This window comes from Nannospalax galili, unplaced genomic scaffold (assembly GCF_000622305.1).
Source record: "Nannospalax galili isolate Female #2095 unplaced genomic scaffold, S.galili_v1.0 scaffold706, whole genome shotgun sequence".
Lineage (NCBI taxonomy): Eukaryota > Metazoa > Chordata > Mammalia > Rodentia > Spalacidae > Nannospalax > Nannospalax galili.
Genome location: NW_008354694.1, coordinates 1,187,595 through 1,213,397, shown reverse-complemented (window position 1 = coordinate 1,213,397; position 25,803 = coordinate 1,187,595). Strand labels below are relative to the sequence as shown.

At 47.5% G+C, this 25,803-nt stretch overlaps 1 protein-coding gene across 1 annotated transcript in view; it reads right to left on the bottom strand.

The window, feature by feature from the left end:
• Ccdc69 (coiled-coil domain containing 69) overlaps positions 1-25,803 on the bottom strand; it is a 41,930-nt gene that overhangs the window by 9,924 nt on the left and 6,203 nt on the right. The window contains exon 2 of the mRNA XM_008851869.3: positions 3,729-3,813. Within this exon, the coding sequence (XP_008850091.1) occupies positions 3,729-3,813 (85 nt within the window). The remainder of the gene's footprint in view (positions 1-3,728; positions 3,814-25,803) is intronic.

Below are 25,803 nucleotides of genomic sequence, written 5' to 3'. Positions count from 1 at the left end.
AACATCCTGCTGGGTAGAAAGCCAGGCATGAAGGATGCACAGGATCCCTGATGTCATTTATATGAGTGTTCCCGACAGATAAGGCCACAGGGAGAGAGAAATTATCAGTTGCCAGAGGTTGATGGGAGGATAAGGAATGACCATTGAAGGGTGTTTCTTTGGGGGGTGAACTGGAACTGGGTGGTAGCGATGGTTGCATTAATTGTGGATGTTTAATATCATTCATGGTAAATCTTATGTGTATTCTACCAATCTGAAGGAATATATATTATATAATGTATATATATTATATATGTATATAAAATTTGGCCATGCCAATTCTACATTATTAAAAATATGAATGTGGAAAAGATTATTTTTATTTTTAGGTGTGTGTGTGTGTGTGAGTACAGTGCCCACAGAGGTCAGAAGAGGGAGTTGGATTGCCTGGAATTGAACCTGGGTCCTCTGCAAGAGCAGTCAGTGCTCTTAACCACTGAGCCACTTCTCCAGTCCATGTGGCAGAAATTTCATTTGGTTGTTTAGATCTCAAAGGCCCTGTGAGGAGGGGAGATAATGTCAAGGTCATATGGTTGGGTCATACAGCTGGTGAGTGGGGAGCCAGCTGGCACTGAAGCCCAAGGGCAGCAGCCCCAGAGGAGGCCTGGACCTCTATGTTTACACCATATTCTGATTAATTTGTAGCTTAAATTTTTTCCATGATCACATTTGTGATGACAGTTTTAAAATTTTACTTTAATTAATTTTTTTTTTTGAGATAGGGTCTCCCTGTAGCTCCAGCGGGCCTGAAACTCACTATGTAGAACAGGCAGGCCTTGAACTCATGAGATCTGCCTGCCTCTGCCTCCTGAGTTCTGGGATTAAAGGCATGTACCACGTGCCTTTACGTGTATGAATGATATGTATGTATGTGCACCACATGTATGCAATGCTTGCAGAGGCCAGAAGAGGGTATCAGATCCCATGAAACTAGAGTTAAGGATCGTTATTAGTCTCCATGAGGATTATGGGAACTGAACCCAGGTCCTCTACAAAAGCCACCAGTGCTCTTGATTATTGAGTCATCTCTCCAGCCCCTTGACTAATTTTTTTGAGAAAGGGTTTTGCTAAGTATCTCAGTTGACTTTAAACTCACTATATTGCCCAGGCTGGCCTTGCATTCATAGTGATTCTCTTGTCTTGTGTGTTGGGATTAAAGGCGTGAGCCACTATGGCTGGCTGTCCTAGACCTAATTTTTTTTTTTTTTTTTGAGACAGGGTCTTCCAGTAGCCTTAGCTGGCCTGGAACTATGTAGACTAGGTTAGCCTTGATCTCACAGAGATCTGCCTCTGCCTTGGCCTCCCAAGTGCTGGGATTAAAGGTGTGCACTACCTCCCTGGGCTCATAATTTTTAAAATCTTTGTGTGTATGTGCATGCGTGTATGCGTGCGTGTGTGTATGTGTGTGTTCTGAGCACACACCCACGTGGAAGTCAAATCCTTACCTTCCACCTTGTCTGAAGACAGGGTTGTTTGTCTGGAACTGCACAATCCAGGCTCACTGGCCTGAGTTTCTGAGGACTCTTCTGTCTCTGTCTCCCATCTCACCATAGGAGTACTCAGATCACAGATGCTCATTATAGTGTCCGTCTTTACATTGGTTCTGGGGAATCTGAACTCAAGATCTCACACTTGTGTAGCAAATGCTTTACCCACTGAGCCATCTCCCTAGCCCCACCCTAGCCATATTTTCAACAATTTTTTATTTAATTTTATTTATGTGTATGAGTGTTTTGCCTGCATGTACATGTGCGCACCAAAGGCATGCAGGACCTGTGAAGGCCAGAGGAGGATGTCAGAGCCACTAGAACTGGGGTTGAGGACATTGTTAGCCATTATGTTGGTGCTGGGAACCAAACCTGGGTCCTCTGAAAGAGCAGCCAGTACTTTGAACTGCTGATCTATTTTTCTTGCTCCCTGGCTATAATTTTTTTAAAAAGATTTATTTGTATTAAAGTGTGTGTGTGTGTGTGTGTGTGTGTGTGTGTACATGCACATGCGTGTGCACACAAGCATGGAGGTACTGGATCCCCCTGGAGCTGCAGTCACAACCATATGGGTGTTGGGAACAAAACGGGTCCTCTAGAAGAACAGTATGTGCTCTTAACAGCTTAAGCATCTCTCCAGCCGTACAAACCACAATTTTTAAGAATTATCACTGTAGGCATGTAAGGTGGTTATGAAAAAGTGACCTTAAAGAAGCTTCTTTTTCAAGAGACAGTGATAATTACAGAGTTCCACAATTGGTCACACACAGAGACTGTGAATTTATGAATTGCCCAAGCCTAAGTGGCACATCTAGGATGCAACCTCTACACCTAAGGCTCATGGAACATAGAACAAGGGATGAAGAGAACACTAATGATCTTTCAGTTCTCATCAATGAAGCTCCCTCATCAATGAAGCTCCCTCATCAATGAAGCTCCCTCATACAACAGAGGGCCAGGAACACAAAAGGTCACCAAAACACATAGAATAAGACTGCAGAGGGGGGTCCTTGGACAGGACTCCTGTATTAAAATCCACCCCTCCAGGGCTCAGGGACCATTTCGGAAGAGAGGGTGGAAAGATTGCAAGAGACAGGGAGGAGGTACATGACCATATGGAGATAGTCCTGCAGACTCCTGGGACCCTTTTTCATACAAACCTACAGCAATGGTGTCAGCATGCACAAGACCCATGCAAACACAAGCAGACAAAAACCCAGCACAGAGCTGTGGAAATGGACAGCCGGCTGCAATCTTAGAATTATTGGCAGCTGATTACTGCTGGGTGAGGAAGAGCTGATGTTCTTAAACTGACTAAATAGGCTGACTAGATCCTAGTAGATGAACTTGCACTGAGGGACATCTGGGGACGCTAACTACATGACAGGCCTTAACACATATAACAAAATGTATGAACTTCAGTGGGGGCTATGGGAGGGTGCCAAAGGGGCAGGAGGTATAAAGATGATTTTCTGTATGAAATGCACAAAAATTCAATTACAAAAAAACCCCACCACCACCACTACCACCACCACCAAAAATAAAAGTGTTCTTATTTGTCTAGGTTTTCTCCATCCCAAGCCCTCCCTTACTGAAAGGTAGCCCAGGCTGACCTCTAACTTCATGTGTAAAGGAGACGGGCCTTGAACTCCTGATCCTCTTGCCACTGTCTCCCAAGTGCTGTGGTCGCAGGTGTGTGCCGCCATGCCTACCTAAGGTTCCTAGATTTCCTGTAGCGAATATGTATCGCTTTTAAAACAGGAAGGGCTGGGCTGGGGAGATGGTTAAGAGCACTGACTGCTCTTGCAGAAGAGCCGGGCTCAATCCCCAGCACCCACATGGCAGCTAACTCCATTTTCAGGGGATTCAACACCCTCTTCTGACCTCCAAGGGCATTGCATGATATGGGTGCACTTTCATACATGCAGGCAATACACTCATACACATAAAATAAATATAAAAAATAAAGGGGAAAGGAGGGGTGTCAAATAAAGGCAAACAAAGCATGGTTCTAGTTGTAAACGCTAACCCTAAAGAAAAATTCCTTCACCCCTCTAAGGCCAAGGACCCCATAAACTCCAGCTTTGGCGCTGTGGGCTGCTCCTGGAGGCAGGGGCAGGGGACAGTAAGAGCTCTGGGTGGCCACAGCTGAAGAAACAGGAGGAGCCCCTGTATTCTTCCCGGAGGGGCCTCCATCCTCACCTGGCCCGGCCTCCTCCTGCCGTCCTTCCAGGATCCTTTGCTCCTTGTCCAGTGTGTCCAGAAGCTCTGTCTCCCTCTTCTCCACCTGGAGATAGAGTCAGGGCCAAGAGTGAGACTGAGTGGGCACAGCACCATGTCTCTCGGCTACACAACACACCCCGGGGGCTACTTGGAGCTGGGGAATCAGCAACCTCCTCCTCCTGTGATGGGAAAGATGGTCTGAGAGGATTGGAGACCTCAGAGTCTCAGCTAGCCTAGGAGGCTCTGCCCTCCTCAGGGCTCAGAGAGGGGTTCCCAGAGAACTGCCTAGGTGGAAAGGGACACAGAACCAGGTGTCCCTTTAATCCCAGCGCTGCACTCAAGAGGTAGTGGCAGGCAGATATCTGTAAGACCAGCCTGGTCTACAAAGTGAGTTCCAGGACAGCTGGGGCTACAGGGAGACCCTGTCTTAAAAAAACAAAAACCAAACCAAACCAAACACAAAAATCTCACACTACAGACCCCCAGATGTGCAGACCTGATCCATCTGCCTCTCATACAAGGCACACTTCTAGAAACTACATCTAAGTAAACTATGTTCTAATGTGTTCATGGGCAGCTCCTCGAGGACTTGAGTCCCTGTCCCCCTTGTCCTGCTGAGGCAGCACCTGCCAGCCCATAGTTCCCTCAGGTGTGTCTGCCCAATGATTAAAAAGTGCACATGGTGTGTATGTGTGTATGCGCACATGGTATGGGGCACATGCCAAGGTCAAGGGTAAGCCTTGAGTGTCAGTCCTCACCTTGCACTCATTTGAGACAACATCTCATCTCCACTGCATCTGCCAAACTAAACTAGCTGGCCTGTAAGATTCCAGGAATTCTCTTGTTTCCATCTCCCATCTCCCATCTCCCATCTCTCTCTCTCTCTCTCTCTCTCTCTCTCTCTCTCTCTCTCTCTCTCTCTCTCTCTCTCCTTTTTGGTCTTTTCTGAGACAAGGTCTCCCTGTAGCCCCAGCTGGCCTGGTTCTCACTCTGTAGACCAGGCTGGCCTCAAACTCACAGCTGCCTCCCAAGTGCTGGGATTAAAGGCGTGCACTACCCCGCCTGGCTGTAATTTTAAATCTTAAAATAGTATCTGTTGAAATTGTTCAGTAGGCAAACGCACCTGTTGCTAAACTGTGTGATTCCTGGGATTCACATGGTGGAGGGAAAGGGCCGATTCCTGCGGGTTGTCCTGTGACCTTCATGTGTGCACTGTGACACACACACACACACACACACACACACACACAGATAAATGAAATGTAATTAAAATAAAGTAACTTTTATTTGTGTGTGTGCGTCCATCTGTGCCACATGCCACAGCCCATGTGTGGGTGTCAAAGGGCAACTTGTGAGAATCAGTTTTTTGCTTCTGCTACTTGTGCGCTGGGGCTGGAACTTTGGTCATCAGTCTTGGTGGTAAGCACTTTTATATGCTGAGCTATCTCATCAGCCCCTAAAACTCTCTTAAAAGGCCATCTTGGGGGGCTGGAGAGATGGCTCAGTGGCTAAGAGCACTGGCTGCTACTGCAGAGGACCCGGGTTCGATTCCTACCAGCCACATGGTGGCTAATGTAAAATTATGTTTATATTGCTGGGTATGGTGATGCACACCTTTAATCCCAGAACTTGGGAGGCAAAGGCAGGCAGATCTCTGTGAGTTCAAGGCCAGTCTGGTCTACATAGTATGTTCCAGTCCAGCTGGGACTACGGAAGACCCTGTTTCAAAAAAAAAAAAAAAAAGACTAATAAAATTATGTGTATGTGCCTATGGATTGGGGCATGTGAATGCTGGTACCCAGAGTCCAGTAGAGGGTGTTAGAGTCCCTAGAGCTGGAGTTAACAGGTGACTGTGAGCCACCTGATGTGGGTGCTGGGAACTGAACCCAGTCCTTTGAAAGAATAAAAAGTGCTCTTGACTGCTGCGTCATCTCTCCAGCCCCCAAAGCCTTTTAAAGAGACTAGAAGTTTCAGGATTTTCAAGATTTATTCTGAGCTTGTTTCCCATGCAAAGATAACCAACTGGATGATGGAGAGAAAAAAAGATGGTACACTTGCTAAGGTGTCACCACCACCACCCCACCCCCCACCCCCCGCAGGGAGGAAACCCAGGCAGAGAGAAGGGAGGAGCTCCTGACCAAGCTGGGAATGGGGAACAGGAAATCTTGGACTGTGGCCAGCTGGGCTGCAGCTTCAAGCTGGAACTTCCTGCATGACTTTCCCCAGGTCCTCTGACCTGACCCCTGACTAACACAGCCTGACCACTATGCAAATCGTCCTCCACGCCTTGTTTTGAAACCTGCTGAAGTCTCTGATTCCCACACTTGGTTAAGTATCTATTCTGGATTTTCAAAGCCCTCTAAATATTTCCTAGCATGCTAGGCTAGTGTTCTACCACTGAGCTGTATTCCCAACTACTGCATGAAATTCACAAAAATTTAATAAAAAACAGAAAAAAGTCTTTTTATTACATTTATTTATTTACCTGTGTATATGTGTTGACACAGCACACATATGTAGGGCAGAGGTTAACCTGTGGGAGTCAGTTCTCTCCTATCGCCATATGGGTCCAGGGATTGAACTCAGGTGGTCAGGCTTGGTGGCAAGTGCTTTACCCAGCATTATCTCGCCAGCCTGTTTGGTGTGTTTTTTCAGGGTCTTATTGTGTAGCTCAGGCTGGCCTCAAGTTCACAATCCTCCTGCCTCAGCCTCCTGAGTCTTTGGATTACAGGTGAGAGCCACCATGCCCAGCAGTAGTTGTGTTTAATATCTGATTTTGTCACGGCTGGAATAGATTAATGATGTCATCATACCCATAAGGCAAAGTGGCTTAAAGTCAAAGGTTTCTTTCTCATTCACTATACACCCACTTCAGCTGTATAGACATCATCGTAAATCATGAAGTGAGGTGGGCAAAGTGAGGTAGGTGGATGGGGCGGCCACAATTTCCAACAACACCGGGCCAGACTGAGAGACCTGAGGGTGTTAAGTAAACTATTAAATGATTGGTTGGAAATCACAGCGCTGGTGGTAAGGATCCAGGAAGTGCTGGGTCTTGCAATAATGCAACAGGAAGTAATTCTGGACTTCCTCTCACAACCTATCCACTGGAGTTAGTTCCATAACTGGATCCAACCACACTGGTGGGTGTTGAAGGGCAATAAATCTGTCAGCACCAATAACTAGCAGCTTTCAATGATTACTCTTGAGTCTAACTGCTCAGTGGGCCTGAGCCAGTGTGTCCCACATTTAGTGGTCCAAAGAGTTGTGTCCCAGGGCTGGACAGATGGCTCAGAGGTTAAGAGCACTGGTTGCTCTTGCAGAGGACTGGGATTGATTCCCAGCACCCACAAGGTAGCTAACAACCATCCGTAACTTTAGTTCCAGGGGATCCGACGCCCTCTTCTGACCTCCATGGGCATTGTATGACACTGTGCACTTACCTACATGAAGGCGAAACACTCATACACATAAAAGAAAATAATAAATAAAATATTTAAAAAAATAATTGTGTCCCAAGATCAAGGGCTTCTTTTTTAAAAAACTCTCTCTCTCTCTCTCTCTCTCTCTCTCTCTCTCTCTCTTCCTCTCTCCCCCTTCCTCCCTCCCTCTCTCTAGATGCATATGCCACCACCCATGTATGCAGATCAGAGGACAACTGGTAAGAATCAGTTATCTCTCTCTACCAAGTGAATTCCTAGACTCAAACTCAGGTAGTCAGCCTTGGTTGCAAGCACCTTTACCTGCTAAACCATCTCACCAACCCCAAAAGCTCCCTTCTTGACAAAAGGATTAAGAAACAGTTATAAAAATAGCCAAAGCAGGGTGGGTGAGATGGCTTAGTGGGTAAAAGGTGCTTGCTACCAATCCTGGCCAAGCCTAGTGACCTGAGTTTGATCCCCAGAACCCGGTAGAAAAGGAGAATCAACTCCCAAAAGTTGTCTTTTGACCTCCACATTGCTCCATGGCACGTGTTGGCACAGGCACACGTGCACAGACACAAAATAAATAAAATAAATAAGTGAACAGGGTTGTGCAACTCTGGTTATGACAAGGAGGAAGGTGGGGGGTGGGGGTGGAATGGGGCTCAAACAAGTTGTATCTGGAATAAGTGGCAGGGCATGCCTAGAATCCCGGCACTCGGGAGGCTGAGTCAAGAGGATTGAGAGTTCCAGGCCACCCTGGGCTATGCAGAGAGTTCAAAACAGAAATACGACCAACCAACAAATACCACGGTCGCCCTGCCCAGGTATCCAAGTTAGCACAGAACCAGGTGGGAAAATTCTGGAGTAAAGTGGTAAAGAAAGTTGGTATTCTAGAAGCACCCAGATCTGGATTCAAATCCTAAACTCAACACTGTTTGACTGTACACTCCCTGGGCCTCAGTTTCCTCAAGGAGTTCCAGAAAGCGCCTGCAGTGTGTGGCACAACCCAAGACCTGAGGCCACACAGAAGGGTCTTGACGTCTGAGAGCTGTGGCAGGAGGGGACTCCACAGAACCACCTGCCTCCAGGTCTCATTCTATCATCTGAAGCAAGATCATGAATTCAGGAAACATTGTGATCTTCCATTAACAGTCACAGGATAGTGGAGAAGTTTTTGTCTCCACGGACAGCTGCCAGGTGCAGAAGGCTGTGGCCTTGTGCTTGAACCTTTCAGAGCCTGACGAAACTCTTCCCCACAGCACCTGCACAGAGACATCCAAGGCTCCTCGCAGCCTGTCCCCTGCTGACTCTTTCCCCTCACCCTCTTTTTCATTCCTAAAGTGCTGAAACTCAAACCCAGAGCCCTGTGCATGCTAAACACTTCACCCACCAAGCTATACCACTGTCAGTGCTCACTGTTCTCTCCTCTAGCCCAGGTTGGCCTTGAACTCGATATACAGCAGAGGATAAACTTGAACTCCTGATCCTCCTGCCTCCATTCCAGTATGTGTATGTATGCATGCCTGCTTGTCTGTATGTGCACTATTTGGGTGCAGTGCTTGCGGAGGCCAGGAGAGGCCATCAGATTCCCTGGAACTGAAGTTATAGGTGGTTGTGAGTCACCTGACATGGGTGCTGGGAACTGAACTCTGACTCTCTGCAAGAGCGGCCATCACTCTTAACCACCAAGCCGCTTCTTCAGAATCTTTATTTCTATCTTTAATTATCAAAGTATGCTTTAGTGGACATGCTGATTTCTAAAACTTTGTACAGTTGGGTTTGGTTCAGTAGTAAAGCATGTGCAGGCCCTGGGCTCAAACCTTTATTAATTCCTTTTCTTGTTTCTGAGAGGGATGCCTGACAAGAAGCACTTGAGGAGGAAGGTTCTTCTGGCTTACAGTTTGAGGGAACACAGTCCACCATGGTGGGGAGGCATGGTGGCAGGAATGAACCGGTTGGTCACGTTGCTCCCGTAGTCAGGAAGCAGAGAACAGGCAGGAAGACAGGGCAGGGTATAAAACCTTGAGGTCTGCCCCTAGGGACTCACTTCATCCAGTGAGCCTCAACCTCCTCAGAGCCCAGAACAGTATTACCAGCCGGGGACCAGCACATGAGTCTATGAGGGACAACTCACACTCACACCATGATGATCCTCAACACCAAAAATAAGCAAACGAAAACTCACATACAGGGCAGGAGCGATGACTCAGTGGTTACGAGTGCTGCCTGCTGTAGCAGAGGATCTGGGTTCGATTCCCAGCACCCACACGGTAGCTAACAATCATCCATAACTCCAGTTCTGGGGGATCTGACGCCCTTTTCCGACCTCTGTGGGCAATGTATGACACAGGTGCACTTACATACATACAGGCCATGTACTTACACACATAAAAATAATAAAATATTTAAAAATCCAACCTATACAAAGTCTTCCAATGTAATCATGTTACTTCTTTTTTTATTTTGTCTTTTTTTTTTTTTTCAGAGCTGAGAACCAAACCAGGGCCTTGCGCTTGCTAGGCAAGCACTCTACCACTGAGCCAAATCCCCAACCCTTACTTCTGTTTTTAAATTAAAAAAATTTTTTATTATATCGATTTTATGTGTATGAGTGTATTGCCTACATGTGTGTAAGTGCACCTGTGTCATGTAGTGCCCTTGGAGTCAGAAGAGGGTGTAGGATTCCCCTGGAACTGGAGTTAAGTACGGATGGCTTTAGCTGCCATGTGGGTACTGGAAATTGAACCCGGGTCCTCTGCAAGAGCAGCTGGTGCCCTTAACCACTAAGCCATCTCTCCTGCCCTATCATGTTACTTCTTAAAGGAAGCAATGGTAATAAAATATTTTTTAATTAGAAAAATAGCCAAAGCTGGGTGTGGTGGTTTACATCAGTCCTGGAGCGCTTGGGAGGCTGAGATAGGAGGACTTTGGCAAGACTGACTTTAGCACAGGAACACCATGAGTTCTAGGCTAACCTAGGTGACAGTCTGAGACCATGTTTCAGGAAAAAAAAAAAAACAACTAAAAAACAACCCCCCCCCCCCGCCCCTCCAGCCCCAACCACACATCCATGAGCTCAGCACATCGCTGAGCGGCCTCCCAGCCCGAGGCACTTCTAGATTTCGGGGTCTCAGGCTCAGCTTCCCACTTCCACTTCAGTGCACTCTCCTGGCCTCCGAGGCCACATCTGATTCTGTCTTCTGGATGGTTCGGGCTCCAGTGTGAATACCTGTACCCGACTAGCACTCTGGGCTCCCTGAGGACTGGGGCTAGTTTTGAAGTCCCGTGGTAGTTACTTTTCCCATTGCTATGACAAAATACCCAACCAAGGCAACTTAAGGAACAAGGGTTTATTTTGGCTCAGTTTGAGGGTGCGGCCCATCATGGTGGGGAGACATGGTCGCAGAGTGTGAGGCAGCTGGTCACATTGTGTCCACAAGCAGGAGGCAGAGGGAGATGCATGCTGGTGCTCAACCGCTTTCTACATTCTCCCTTTCTGCTCGGTCTACACTGCAGGCTTGCCTGGCACTGTCCACATTCAGGGTGGTTCTTCCCACCTAAAAGTCTAGAAGCATCCTCACTGTGAGACATGCACAGAGGTGCATCTCTAGGTGACTCTAAATCCAGTCAGGCTGACAGTGAAGTTGATCATGACAGGCCCACTTGAACCTTCATAGTGTCCAGCATGATACCCAAACAGGGTTTCTAGAAACATCTGTGGTGAACAGAGCTGCCCATCAAGGTGCATCCCACCTGAGGTGTTCTTCTCTGCCAAAAGCAGACATCGAGTAAGGGGAGGACAGTGTGTAGAGCTGTGGGGACCCAGGACCAGCTCAGATTGTGCCTGGTGAGACCCCTTAGAATTCACTCCCACATTGCAGAGAGATTGAACCTACTGGAAGGTATCAAATACAGTCAAAGGGTGGGGGAGGGGAAGAAGACAGAGGACCAAATCACAGAGGGCTGTTAAGAGAAATGTTGGTCAGCCTTAAGGACAGGCAAGGGAGGCTGAGGCAGGAGGATTGCCATGAGTTTCAGGTCAGCTCGGGTTATGCTGTGAGACCCTGTCTCCAAACTCCAACAACAAACCCAACCGCAGATCAAACAGGCAAAAGACAACTGACATCAGCTATCAACAGAATTGTTGGAAGGTACTTATGTGCCCTCTGTAGCCTTGGAGGTCATGTGGCCAAGTGCTGGAAGCTTCCTGGAGAAGACTGAGTTCCTGGTATCCCCCTGAAGAGGCAGCTGAGGAGGCACAGTGGTGGTAATGAGCCGTCTGTCACTGGAAGCGTGCAAGAAGTCGGAAACAAACATTTTTGGGTCATACTGAGTGATCTCTGAGGACCCTCAATTCTGACAGATCCCTGACATTCACAGAGCACTCTGCTAAGCATGCATTTAGCTACTGTAGGTGGGACAGAATGCCAGTATAACCAGGGCCTGAGGGCACTTGGTATCCTTTTGGGATGTAGTTTTGGGGGTCAGTGGCCAGAGCCTTAGGGGTGGATTCCCAACTTCCAGAGCCATCGCTTCATACTGTTTGTGGCCTTCCGAGCTTTGCATATTTCTGATCGGGTGTGTTCTGTCTTTATGATCCCTGCTGAACTTGGCAGGTGGGTGACCAAAGGGCCTTTTCACAGACTGACTGCCCAGGGCCACACTGCACTACCCCAACCATCTTGGCTGAAGAAGGTTCACTGGGTCCAGGAAGACAGGAGCAGATGGGCTCCTGGAGATACTTATTTCAATCCTACTTCTTTTTTACAGATAGAAAAAACTCCCCCCCGGGGGGGGCAGATGGAGAGATGGCTCAGTGGGTAAGAGGGCTTGCTGTGCAAGCATAAAGACCTAAGTTCAGATCCCTAGGACCCATGTAGAAAGCCAGGTCCTGGCCGTATGTGCACCTAACCCCAGTGCTTTGGGGAGCTGGGACACGGGGCTCCCTGGGGCTTGCTGGCCTGCTCATGCATGGAGACAGACTCCCCCCCCCCCCCCCGCCAAGTTCATATACCACACTCATACCAAAAAACCTTGGGGCCCCAGGTGTTCTGGGCAGATAGATAACTTGTGGGAAGTCAGGAAGGTGGGACCTAAGCCACAAACAGCAGATTGAAAGCTGAGCCTGTGCTCATGTCACATCCTTTTTCATCTCTCAGACACACATGCACACTAGACTCAGTCTTCAGGGACTCAGTTCACACTGGGTCAGAGGTGCCGTGCATGGTTTCAGTTTGGGGCCTCAGCTGGGCTGGGCCCCAGCTCCATTAGTTTATAGTCAGTGTAGCCATAGGCAGAGCAGAGGTAGAGGCAGGAAGGAAGTGTGGGTGGAGGCCCAAGGCCCCTCTAGGGCTTTTGGAGAGGAAGGGTGAGGCAGAGATGTTCTGCACTGAGAGAATTCAGTGTTCACACTCAACTGTCCCGCACAGAGGTTCAGGTGGAGCAGTACCACAGATACCCAGCCCAGCTCCCCCATCTCTAAGACTGGCACAAATATTCTGCCAGGAGCTGGGGTGGCTTAGTTGGTAGAGTGCTTGCCTGGCACGCACACAGCTCTGTTGGATTTTTGGCACCACATAAACCCGGTGTGGTGGTGCACAGCTGTAATCCCAGCATAGGGGAGGCCCCAAGTAGGAGATTCAGAAGTTCAAGGTCATCTCTGGCTACACAGAGAATTCAAGACCAGCCTGGGCTAGGTGAGACTGTTTTTAATTTTTTAATATTTTGCAAGGCATGGCGACGCATGTCTTTAGTCCAAGCACCTAGGAGGCAGAGGCAGGAGAATCTCTGTGAGATCAAGACCAGCTTGGTCTGCGTTGTGAGACCCAGGCCAGCAAGGGCTGCATAGTGAGACCCTGTCTCAGTTTTTTTTTTCCCTAATGTCTGAATTTGATTTCATTTTTATTCTGCTGGGGACACTGATGGTTTAGTTGTCCTCTTTATATTCTGTAGTATGTGCTGGGTATCACTGCCTTCCTGGGGATCAGCTAAAGTGTATGTGGCTGACTTGCAGGAGGTGTGCCAGGCTAAACACCTGCAATATCTCCTCAGATGTAGTCTCTGGGGGACCCTACGCCGCCCAGTAACAAAACCTCAGAGAGGAAAGGACTACTTCCCTCTCAAACAGCCCTCTGTACCTGCTTACCCCTGCCCAGCAAGCTCACAGCAGACAGCACAGAGCCTTCCTTGCAAGCAGGGTCACACTCCATAGATGCTGAGACCTACAGGCTTTCCAGGGGCTGGAGATGTAGCTCAGTTGGTAAAGCTCTTGGCTAGCATACACGAGACCCTGGGTTTGATCCCCAGCATTGCAAAACCAGACATGGTGATGTGCATCTGTCATTCCAGCACTCAGAAGGTAGAGACAAGAGGATTAAAAGTTCAGGGACAGGGCTAGAGAGATGGCTCAGCAGTTAAGAGCACTGGCTGCTCATGCAGAGGACCCAGGTTCAGTTCTCAGCACCCACATGGTGGCTAACAACCTTCTGTAATTCCAGTTCCAGGGAAATTTGACTTCTTCTGACCTCCTTGGATATTGCACAAATAGGTCACTTACATGTATGCAGGCAATACACTCACACACATAAAATAAAAATAATAAGGGCTGGAGAGATGGCTCAGTGGTTAAGAACACTGACTGTTCTTGCAGAAGACCCAGGTTCGAATCCCAGTACCCACATGGCAGCTAACAACTGTCCGAAACTCCAGTTCCAGGGGATCCGACAGCCTCTTCTGTCCTTTGTGGGCGTTGCATGACACGGGGGCACTCACCTACTTGCAGGCAATACATGCATACTCATAAAATAAAAAAAAATAAATAAAACATTAAAAAAATAAAAAATAAAATATTTTTTAAAAAGTTCAAGGTCATCTTCAGCTACATAGTGAGTTCAAGGCCAGCTTGGATTACATGAAATTTTGTCTTGAATTTAAAGAAAACAAAGAGGAGGTTGTCCAACATTCTGTCCTTTTTTCCCTCCCTAGAGCTCACCTTTCTCTGACCTATATCAGCCTCCCAGGGGCCTGTCCATTCTGGTCACCTCTAAGGGCCCAGAGCTGGTGAAAACATTAGCTACCGTGTTTGCATTTGGGTCAAGCCTCATAGGCGGAGGGACCCTGAATGTGCTGAACAGAAAATGGGGTCAGTGGCTGGGGTGGGGGTGTGGAAGAGACAAACCTGTCTCCTCAGACAGTGACTGCTGACATGAGAGCAGAGGCTTGCTGCTTGTTTGCTGTGATGGGCTTCATTGCTGACTCACTGGATTTAGAGTCCCTTCCAAACACTACTCCAGGAGGATGTGTCTGTGAGGACCTTTGCAGGGAGGTCTAATTGAGAAGGAAGGCCCACCTGGGCAGTACCATCCCATGGGCTGGGGACTAAGACGGATAGAAAGGGGAACAGGGGGGAAGTGAACTGAGCACCAGCACTAATCTCTCTGCTTCCTGAGTGCAGATGCCATGTGACCAGTGGCCTCATGCTCCCCCTCCAGGCCTTCGCACCATGATGGACTGAACCCTCCAATGGAGTCAAAATAAACCCTTTCTTCCTTAAAAGTTGCTTGTCAAAGGTGTTTTGTCACAAGAAATGTAACTAATGACACTTGTTTTTCTCTGATGAGTACCCCCCCTCTCTCTGGGCTTCCTTTCCCTTCTCTTTGTGGTGTGGCATTGGACCATGGGAAACCTGAGCCCTTCCGGTCCTGACAAGCTGCAAAAGAGGAAGAAAGGATAGAGTGAGGTCATTGTGCCCTCTCACCCATCAGTCCTGTTGAATGTGTTTGCTTCGGACAGGGACAGGGCTGGTGGTTGGACTCACTTGGCTGTTACTTTGTCGTGGAAGGGGTGTCTAAGCAGGACAGGAAAGGGGAGTCCTTGCTGGTGGGGGGTGGAGTCCTTCATACCAGCCTCTGTTTTCTGGTAACCCAGGCTAGGATGGTATAGCGGGACAGTGACCTGCCACAGAGCAGAGGGTGCCGCCATCTCCCCAACAACACCAGCATGCTCCTGGTCCCACATTTACTGCCAACAGGGAGAGGTTCCACATAGTGAGAACATGGAGGGGGCTGTGGGCTGTCTGGAAGGGAGGGGGCATGTGCAACCAGAAGACTTAGAAGCCAGTTTCCAGGGTCAACACAAAGGATGGGCTGGATGCCCTGCAGGAGCTAATACCACACAAGGCCCTGTGAGCATCTCAAAGAAGTAGAGCCAGGAGTGGTGGCCTGTCATCTAAGGCAGAAGGATCTCAAGTTCAAGGCCATCCTGGACTACGTAGTGAGACCTTGTGTCAAACCTCTTGGACTCTAACAGCAGCCAAGGCAGTGTCGGAACAGCTGGAGAAAGCACAGGGGAGGGGCTGAAGACTCAGCAGGCCGCAGGCAGTCACTTCCCAGGAGCTGATCCTCCCACGTGGTGGAGAACAGCGCACAGAGCTGAGGGTGGGGGACGCTGAAGGCCAAGTGTAGCCCTTGAGGACAGAAAGCCAAGTCCTCCTGAAGCATCAGTCTGAACAGTAGTGGCTCAGATTTACAGCACAGGGTCCCTGCCCTTCCGAAGGAGGATTTTGTCATACTTTGTTGTTTTATGTTGTTTTTTCCAATAAGGCATTCTAGCCCGGCTGGCTTCCAACTTGCTGTGTAGCAAGGATGTCCTTGAACTCCTGGTCCTCTTGTGTCCACTTCCCCAGTGCTAGGATTATAGCCATGTGTCACCATGAACATCAACACTTACCATTTTATCCACAGCACCCCCCACCACTGACCCCAAAGCTTGTGTCTAGGCAGATTACAAACTTCCCTTCACTGGTTGAGCTACGAACATGGAGGTCAAGTGGAGTCTCTCCCACTCAAAGTCTTACAACCTGGATTCAGAACAGCTCTTTTGTCTAATTAATTTGAACTTTTATCATTTTAGACTTTTTAAAAAAATATTTTATTTTTATTTTATGTGTATGAGCGTATTGCCTTCATGTGAGTGCACCCATGTCATGCAATGTCGCAGAGGTCAGAAGAGGGCTTTCCCCTGGAACTGGAGTTAAGGATGGTTCGTAGCCGCCATGTGGGTGCTGGAAATCGAACCCAGGTCCTCTGCAAGAGCAGTCAGTGGTCTTAACCACTGAGCCATCTCTCCAGCCCCTCATTTTAGACTTTTAAAAAATATAGTAAGTCCACCTACCCAGGGCTCAGGGACCATTGCAGAAGAGGGGGTGGAAAGATTGTAAGAGCCAGGGAGGCGGTGCATGACCATATGGAAATAGTCCTACAGGTGCCTGGGGCTCTTCTCATACAAACCTATAGCAATGGTGTCAGCATGCATAAGACCCACGTAAACTTAGGCAGACGAAAACTCAGCACAAAACTGTGGAAATGAACAGCAGGACCCAATCTTAGTTGAAGAATTATTGGCAGCTGATTACTGCTGGGTGAGGAAGAGCTGATCTTCTTGAAGGGAGACTCTAGATAGGCTGCCTAGACCTTGGTGGATGAGCTTTCACTGAGGGACGTCTGAGGAAAACTAACTTTACACAACAGGCCTTAATACAAATGATGAACTCCCATGGGGGGCGCTATGGGAGATGCCAAAGGGGAAGGGGATATAAAGGTGATTTTATGTATGAAATACACAAAAAATTCAATAAAAACTTAAAAATAATATATATAATAAAAAATGTCCATGAGCTAATAGGAACACAAACTTAAACAGAACATCTGACAGGCAAAAGTAGGTAGACTTATAGGTGGTTGCAGTATGCTGGGCTTTTACTTTGAGACAGGGTCTTCCTGTAGCCCCAGCTGTCCTGGTTCACTATGTAGACCAGGCTGGTCTCGAACTCACAGAGATCCACCTGCCTCCTCTGCCTCCCAAGTGCTGGGATTAAAGGTGTGTGCCACCACATCCAGCTTTTTATTTATTTAAAGATTTATTTTTATTTTATGTATATGAGTGTTTTGCCTGCATGTATTTATGTATACTGTGTGTGTACCTGGTGTCTAATGAGGCCAGTAGATAGCATCAGATCCCCTGGAACTGGAGTTATGGACAGTTGTTAGCTGCCATGTGAATCTGGGTCCTCTGGAAAAGCAGTCAGTGCTCTTAATGGTTGAACCATCTCTCCGGGCCCTATTTCTTTCTTCAGATTAATATTTTCCTAAAAAATATTTTATTTATTGTTTTTATTTTATGTGTATGTGTGTATTGTCTGAATGTAGGTAAGTGCACCTGTGTCGTGCAGTGCCCGCAGAAAACAGAAGAGGCTGTCGGATCCCCTGGGACTGGAGTTATGGACAGTTGTTAGCTGACATGTGGGTGCTGGGATTCGAACCTGGGTCTTCTGCAAGAACAGTCAGTGTTCTTAACCACTGAGCCATCTCTCCAGCCTTAGATTAATATTTTTATCTTTTATTTGTGTGTGTGTGTGTGTGTGTGTGCGAGTGTGTGCCACATGAGTGCAGATGCCCATAGAGGCCAGAGAGGGTGTCGGATCCCCTGGATTTGGAGTTACAGGTAGTTATGAGACCCCTCGTGTGGGTGCTATGCATTGAACTCTGGTTCTCCAGAACAGCAACAAGCACTCTTAACATCTGAGCCATCTCTCCTGCCCTGCGTGTCAGTAGGGAAATATTAACTAAACTAAGCTAGGAAATATCCTAGCCTCCTGTAAGTTCAAAAACAGACAGAATTAAGAACATGTGTGTGTGTTTAGAAAGTATGTCATCAAAGGTTTTCTTTCTTTCTTTCTTCCTTTCTTTCTTTCTTTCTTTCTTTCTTTCCTTTTTTCTTTCTTTTCTTTTTTCTCCCTCTCTCCAGCCCTACTCCCCCACACTCACACCTTTTCTCTCTCTCTCTCTCTCTCTCTCTCTCTCTCTCTCTCTCTCTCTCTCTCTCTCTCTCTCTCCTTCTTCTTCTTCTTCTTCTTCTTCTTCTTCGTCTTCGTCTTCGTCTTCGTCTTCTTCTTTTTTGAGACAAGGTCTCCCTGTAGCCCCAGCTGTCCTGGAACTCACTATGTGGACCAGGCTGGCCTCGAACTCACAGAGATCAGCCTGCCTCTGACTCCCAAGTGCTGGGATTAAAGGCATGTGCCATCACGCCCCACTTTTTCTTTCTTTTTAAAATCATGTCGTCAAGTAGCTCAGGCTGGCCTCGAACTTGCTATGTAACTGAGGCTAACTTCAAACTCCTGATCCTCCTGCCTCCACCTCCCCAGTACTGGGATTACAGATCTGAGTCATCACACCTGGTTTTATGTGGCTCTGGGTGACAGAATGTGTGAATTACAGAAGAGCCACAAGCCTCATTAGGGAAAGCCATAAATCCCTTAAAGTGGCCAACTAGCCCTAAATTGGCAGCCTGGCCTTGCTCAAGCCTTATCAACTGGTCACTCCCTGTACTGAGAGAAACTTTAGGGAGCCAGTCTGTTTCCTTTAGTGCCATAGATAACTCGCCTGCCCTGCCTGAGAAAATAACTTGGGAGAGACACTCTCAAGGACACCAGAGCCTCGCACGGAGCAAATCCCTGGCGCTTTGTTCGGCAGAGTGTAGATAAATCCAGACTGCTCCACCCTTCAATGCAGATGCCCTTATTCTGAAGAAGGGTTTTTTTTGACCCTTCGCTGTGATCTCTGAATAAAGAGGACACATTCCTTGCCTCTTGTGGGTCTGGCTCTGGTTCTGGCTCTTATTCCTGAACTTTAAACTCCTTCCTTTTCTACACTCCTAAATCTAACACTGGGGATTGAACCCAGGACTCTGTGCATGCTAGGCAAGCACTCTACCAACTATATCCCCAGCTCCCAATTCCTAGGAATTTTTCTAAGACATTTTAGGTCACAAGATCTAGCTATCTCTTTACACCACAACAGTGCACAGAACCTTATAAGCTTTCCAGAGTGCCCTGTATGGAAGCCTGTATTGGATTTGTCCGGAATGATTTGTGGAGCATTACTTTCTGGGTAGAGTAAAACCATTAGCTCAGAGGCCATGTGAGGGCAAATGTTGCTGTGATGGTTGGAGCAGGGACTTGTACATGCCAAAGTTATGTGTCTAGGATGGCTGGGTAGATGACACAGAGGTAGCTGCTGTGTGACTGGCTGGGGCAGAGGGCCCAGGGCCAGCTGCTGCACTATGGGGCAGGCAGCTCCTCTCACAGTTCCTGACTTTGGCAACCCCAGTGAAAAGGTCACATGGGGTCAGTATTTCTTCTGCTGAGGACCCTCCCCCATACCTTGGTTATGCAGTGAAGGTCCTACCCCACCTACTTTCTTTTTTAAAATTTTTGTTTGTTTTGGTCTTTTTGAGACAGAGTCTAACTGTAGCCCCAGCTGTCCTGGAACTTGCTATGTAGACCAGGCTGGCCTTAAACTCACAGATATCCATCTGCCTCTGCCTCCCAAATGCTGGGATTAGAGATGTGCGCCACCACACCTGGCATCTGAGGCTTGTGACCCCTCTACTATATTTTAAAGATTTATTTTATTTTTAATTATGCATATATGTATGTGTCTGGGGGGGTGGGTATGTCCATGTGAGTGCAGGTACTCATGGAGGCCAGAGATGTTGGATCCCCTGGAGGTGGCGTTGTGAGTCACCTGATGTGGGTGTTAGAACTGAACTTGGGTCCTCTGCAAGAGCAGTGTGAGCTCTTAACCACTAAGCCATCTCTTCAGCCCCTTGCTCCACAGTTCCTACCCAAATGACACCTGACCTCTGTTTGAACCCCTCCAGCAATGGGGAACTCACTTCTGCAGAAGTGAAAATCTGGTTCCCTTTAGCTTCTCCCCACTAGCCACGATCCCCAGTTCTGGCTCAGCAGAAAACAGGTTTCTCATACTCCTTGATCACAGGTTCGGACCAGATCCAGGCTGCACTCCCCAGACAGCCCACCTAGAACACTGTCTGTTGTCCTCACATTGTCTTTTGCTGTCTTTCAGGGAAACCCAGACAGTGATGTCCTTACAGGTTAACTTTCATTCGATGACTATTTACCCTGTTTAAGGCATACTACCTGCCAGTCAGGCCATGGGAGACTTTGGTACATGTGTTCTTTCCATCAGATCTGCAGAACAGCTCTAGGCATGGAGCATATCACTTAACACATGGTGTCTGTCTGAGCCACAGAGATGCCAAGTCACTGTCAAGAGTCACCTTAGGGATGGCATGGAACTGGGACAGAAGCACACCAGCTTACACTCTGGAGGGGCTGGTGAGAGAGCTCAGTAAAAGTGCTTGCTGTGAAGCCTGATAACCTGAGTTCAATCCCTGGGACCCACATAGTGGACAGAGAGAACTGACTGATGTAAGCTGTCCTCTGACCTCCACACATTCACCATGGCACATGTGCACATACAACAAACAAACAAATATTAAATAAATACTAAAGAAAAAGACTTGGGGGCTGAAGAGATGACTCAGTGATTAAGAGCACTGGCTGCTCTTGCAGAGGACTTGGGTACAGTTCCCAGCACTCAAATGGTGGCTAAGAACCGTTGGTAACTAGTTCCAAGGATCCGATGCCCTCTTCTGATCTCTGTGAGCATTGCACAACACAGGTGCACTCACATACATGCAGGCAATATACTCATACACATAAAATAAAAATAATAATTGAAATATTAAAAGAAGAAAAAGAACCTGGTGTGGTGGGCATACAATGTTTACCAAAATTTTAAGACAATAACGAAGACTTCTGGGGTAAGATGGTAGATCAGAAGCCGCCTCTGTGATGTGGTGAGAAGGGCCAGGACAGCAAAGAATAGACTGGATTCCAGTGACAAAGAGAACACCAGAGCTCTGGGCATCACAGAGGGGTGATAAAACAGCCAAGAGGCTCATGAAGATGGGGTGTGGCAGCAAGCAGGAGCAGGACAACAGCCACACCACTCCACAGTAGGGAAGAGACAAAGGGTGCCAGGTGGCCCTGGTGAAGAGTCTGCAGGCCCACCCACAGGACAAGCCCACAGTTCTCAAAAGTCCGGGATCTAGTTGGGGGGGTCTGATGAGGTGTGCCGGGCCAGCAGCGGAGAGGAGGCCCTCTGCCATCCCCCATGCCCGGGAGCTGTGCCTGGGTGCCACCTCCAGAGGCTGAGCTGCCTTGGGGGCCTGATTTTAAGGAATACTCAAAACTCAGGGAATGTAGGGATGACCTGCCAAGGCCGCCGGTATAGAGGCAGTTGTGGGAGGGGCTGTGAAGGAGATGGTTAAAATCTGAGACACCGAAAAGCTTGGGCAGTGATGGGGGTGACTGGTGGCAGCCCTGGGCCCCCTGGCTATCACTTAGGAGTCCAGTAGCTCCCAGCCTGAGGTCAGCGGGTGGATCAACCTCTCTGGAACTACCAAACTACCACCAGGACACTTATCTCCCAAAGCCTCAACCCTCCTGAGGGATGGGGTGGGGGGTGGGGTTAGGCTGAGTGGGGTTTGAAAGCATGGAGACTGGTCCACTCTACTGTTTGCTTTGCCCACTCCCAGTATACTCAGGAGAACTCCTGGCTAGACTATTGCTACGCCATCATATACAGTCTGGGAAGCATGGGAGAATGTTCCCAGCCCACGGAACTGGGAAGAGAGGTGGCCAGCCAAAAAAGAAAAGTATGCAACAGGGGTTGGGTGTGGTGGCCCACGCCTTTAATCCTGGCACTCCACTTGGGAAGCAGAGGCAGGTGGACGTTTGTGAGATCCAGGACAGACTGGTCTACATAGTAAGTTCTAGGCCAGTTAGGGCTATCGGAAGATTCTGTCTCAACCTCCCCCCACCCCCACCTCCCCCCCAAAAAGGGGACTGGAGTGATGGCTCAGCAATTAAGGGCACTGACTGCTTTTGCAGAGGACCCAGGATCGATTCCCAGCACCCACATGGCAGCTAACAACGGTCCATAACTCCAGTTCCAGGGTCCGACAACCTCTCTGACCTCTGTGGGCATTGCATGACATGGATACATTTACATACATGCAGGCAATACACGCATACATATACAATAAATAAATAAAAAAATGAAACAGGGAAGCTTCTAGGATGAAGAGACCTCTGCTGGACATCTGACACTTGTCCAAATGGTAGGAAAGTTAAGGATCTCCAAGTTCAGTAGACAGCCCCTACTCCTCACAGACTTCAATCTTAGAGGACTCAGGAAGATGATACCCCTGCACCTCCTTTCCCCACCGCTGTGTGTCATCGACGTCTTCGTGTCCCCCCCCCCCCCGTTTTGACTCCTGGTCTTCTTGCCTCCACCTCCCAAGAGCTGGGGTTACAGGCATGTGCTTCTATGCCTGGTTTTTGTGGTGCTGCAGATCAAACTCAGCCCCGGCCATGCTAGGCAAGGACTCTGTCAACACAGCCACATCCCTAAGTTCTCCCCTTTCTTTTCATTATGCTTTGATTATTTATTTTTGCTTTGTTTTGTTTTGGGACAAGGTCTCACTCTATAGCTCAGGCTGGTGAGAAACTTTCTATGTAGCCAAGGCTGACCTCCAACTAGAAGGAATCCTCCTGCTTCAGTCACTTGAGTGCCAATATTACTGTACCATCTGGGTTTTTTTTTTTTTTTTAAAGAAAGTAGAGGTTTTAATTTTATTTATTTTTATTTTATGTGTGTATTAGTTACTTTTCTGTTGCTGTGATAGAAACACCATGACCAAGGGAACTCAAAAAAGGAAGCATTTATTTAGCATATGGTTCCAAAGGGGCAGGAGTCCGTCATGGCTGGGAGGCATGGCAGCAGAGGTAGCTGGTGGAGGGGTAGGAGCTAAGCTCTTATATCTTCAAGCAGGCACAGGAAGCAGGGAGTGATTGGAGATCTGGCAAGGCTTAAGAACTCTCTAAGCCCACCCCCCAGTGATGTGTTTCCTCCAGCATGGCGACACCTTCTAAGACCTCCCAAAAAAAGCACCACCAAGTGGGGATGAAGTGTCTAAATACCTGGAGCCTATGGGGGACATTCTCATTCAAACCACCACAACATATAAGAGGGTTTTGCCTGCATGTATGTAAGTGGACCCCTATCATGCAATGCCTGTGGAGACCAGAAGTGGGTGTTGGATCTCTTGGAAGAGGAGTTACAAACATGGGTCCTCTGCAAGAGCAGTCTGTGCTTTTAGCCACTCAGACATCTCTTCAGCCTGTGTTTTTTTTTTCTTTTGAAATAGGGTCTCCCTGTAGGTCTAGAACTCGCTATGTAGACCAGGCTGGCCCTGAACTCACAGAGATCCGCCTGCCTCTGCCTCCCAAGTGCTTGGATTAAAGGCGTGCACCACCAAAAACCTTTCATATACTACTGCTTCTCAATTTTTTTCACCTGTCTTTATTTCATTCTTGTTACTTTTACCTGAAAAAGTTTACCTTTCTAGCATATTTTACATGTTTTTTTGGCATTTTTTTTCTGTTCTGCGGTCCTTGGTGTTGTATTACTTGGCATTTATCCATTTTAAGTTTCTACATCTTGTTTTGTTTTGTTGCTGTTACAGTGGTTTGCTTTCCTCTCTCTGAGTGGTACTAAGTTTTGAACCCTAAAGAAAAGGCTTCTCAATAAGAGGACCCCCAAATAAAACTGGAAGAGCTATCCAAACCAACAGGTATGCAAATCACAACACAGAAACACAGAACAGCAAGCAACAGGATATCTCCAAGACATCATCATACCCCAATGACCAACCAGAGATACCAAAATGCTTGAAATGCTAGACAAAGAATTCAAAAGTTTACTTCTAAAATAATGCCTCCAAAGAGGAAACAAGCAGCTGAATGAAGTGTGGAAATCACTTCAGGATGTGGATATGACAGTCAGGAGAGGAGAAGAGAAGTCAGAAACATGGATGAGAAATCAACAGGGAAATGGAAGTCTTGAAAGTTGGAAATAAAAAACTCAAAAACACAGTGAAAAGCATCGCTTACAGATTGGATCAAACAGAAGAAGGACTATCAGAATAGAAGGTTGAAGAATTACTAATATTCAGACAAAAAAATGAATAAAGGGGGTTAAAGAGGTGCCTCAGAAGTTAAGAGCACCAGGTGCTCTTGCAGAGGACCTGGGTTTGATTCCCAACATCAACATGGCGGCTAACAACCATCCTAACTCCAGTTCCAGGGAATCTGTCACTCTCTTCTGCTCTTCATGGGCATTGCACGACATGGGTGCACTTACACACATGCAGAATAAAATATTTAAAAAATGAATAAGCATGACTGCAATAATCTAAAAACTCCAAGACACAATCAAGAGACAAAGGCTAGGCTGGTGAGATGCCTCAGTGAATAAAGGCACTTGCTGAGGAAGCCTGGCAACTTGACTTTGATCCTCAGAGCTACATAAAGAGAACAAACCTAAACCGGGCGTGGTGGTGCACACCTTTAATCCCAGCACTCGGGAGGCAGAGGCAGGCGGATCTCTGTGAGTTCAAGGCCAGCCGGGTCTACATAGTGAGTTCCAGGACAGCTGGGGCTACAGGGAGACCCTGTCTCAAAAAGACAAAAAAAAGAAAAAAAAGAGAACAAACTCAAAGATCCATGGGGTAGAAGGAGCTGGGATAAAAACTAAGTCATAGGAAAAACTATTTAATGTAATTATAAAGGAAAATCCCTGAATCTGGGAAGAGAAATAAACATTCAAGCCTGAGATGCATTTAGAGCCCCAAGCAGACATGAACAGAGAAGAATATCTCTACAACACATCATAGTTATGATGCCAAAGCTATAAATGAGCAATAGGAAAAGCCACAGAGAAACATGAACTCATGAAGGCAAACGCACCAGAATAATACCAGACCTCTTAGTAGAAGCCCCGAAAGCCAGGAAACCAAGGCATGATGTAATTCAAGCCCTGAAGGTAAGTAACTGTGAAAAACTTTGCTATATCCAGCAAAGTGTCTTAAAATTGACACAGAGAACGGGCTGGGGAGATGGCTCAGTGGTTAAGAGCACTGGCTGCTCTTGCAGAGGACCCTGGTTTAGTTCCTAGCAACCACATGGTGGCTGACAACTGTTCACAACTCCAGTTCCAGAGGCTCTGACACCCTCTTCTGACCTCTGTGGGCATTGCATACACAGGTGTACTTACATAGATGCAGGCAAAACCCTCATACACATAAAAAAATTGACAGAGAAACAAGACATTTCAAAACAAGCACAAACAAAAGCCAAAGCCATTCATGGTCACCAAACCAGTGCTGCAGAAGATACCTGAAGGAATCCTACACAAAGAAGAAAGGCAGTCTCAGTCCTGAGCGCACAGGCAATTTTAGGAGAGGAACAGATGAACACAGAGCTGGGAAAGGTTCAATCTTGTCAAACTCTGTAAACAGAAACCCCTAGGGCTGGAGAGATGGCTCAGAGTTTAAGAGCACTGACTGCTCTTGCAGAGGACCTGGGTTCGATTCCCAGCACCCACATGGTGACTCTGAACCATGGGGAATCTGAAGCCCTCTTCTGACCTCTGTGCATTGCATGACATGGGTGCACTCACATACATGCAGGCAATACACTCGTACACATAAAATTAAAAAAATATATATATATATATATATATATTAAAAAAAAACGCAACAGAAACCCCTAGCATAAACAGGGAGAAAGAAAAGAGCAAATTAGCCAGGTTAAAGAATCAACCAGAAGGACTGGATATGGTGGCGCACGCCTTTAATTCCAG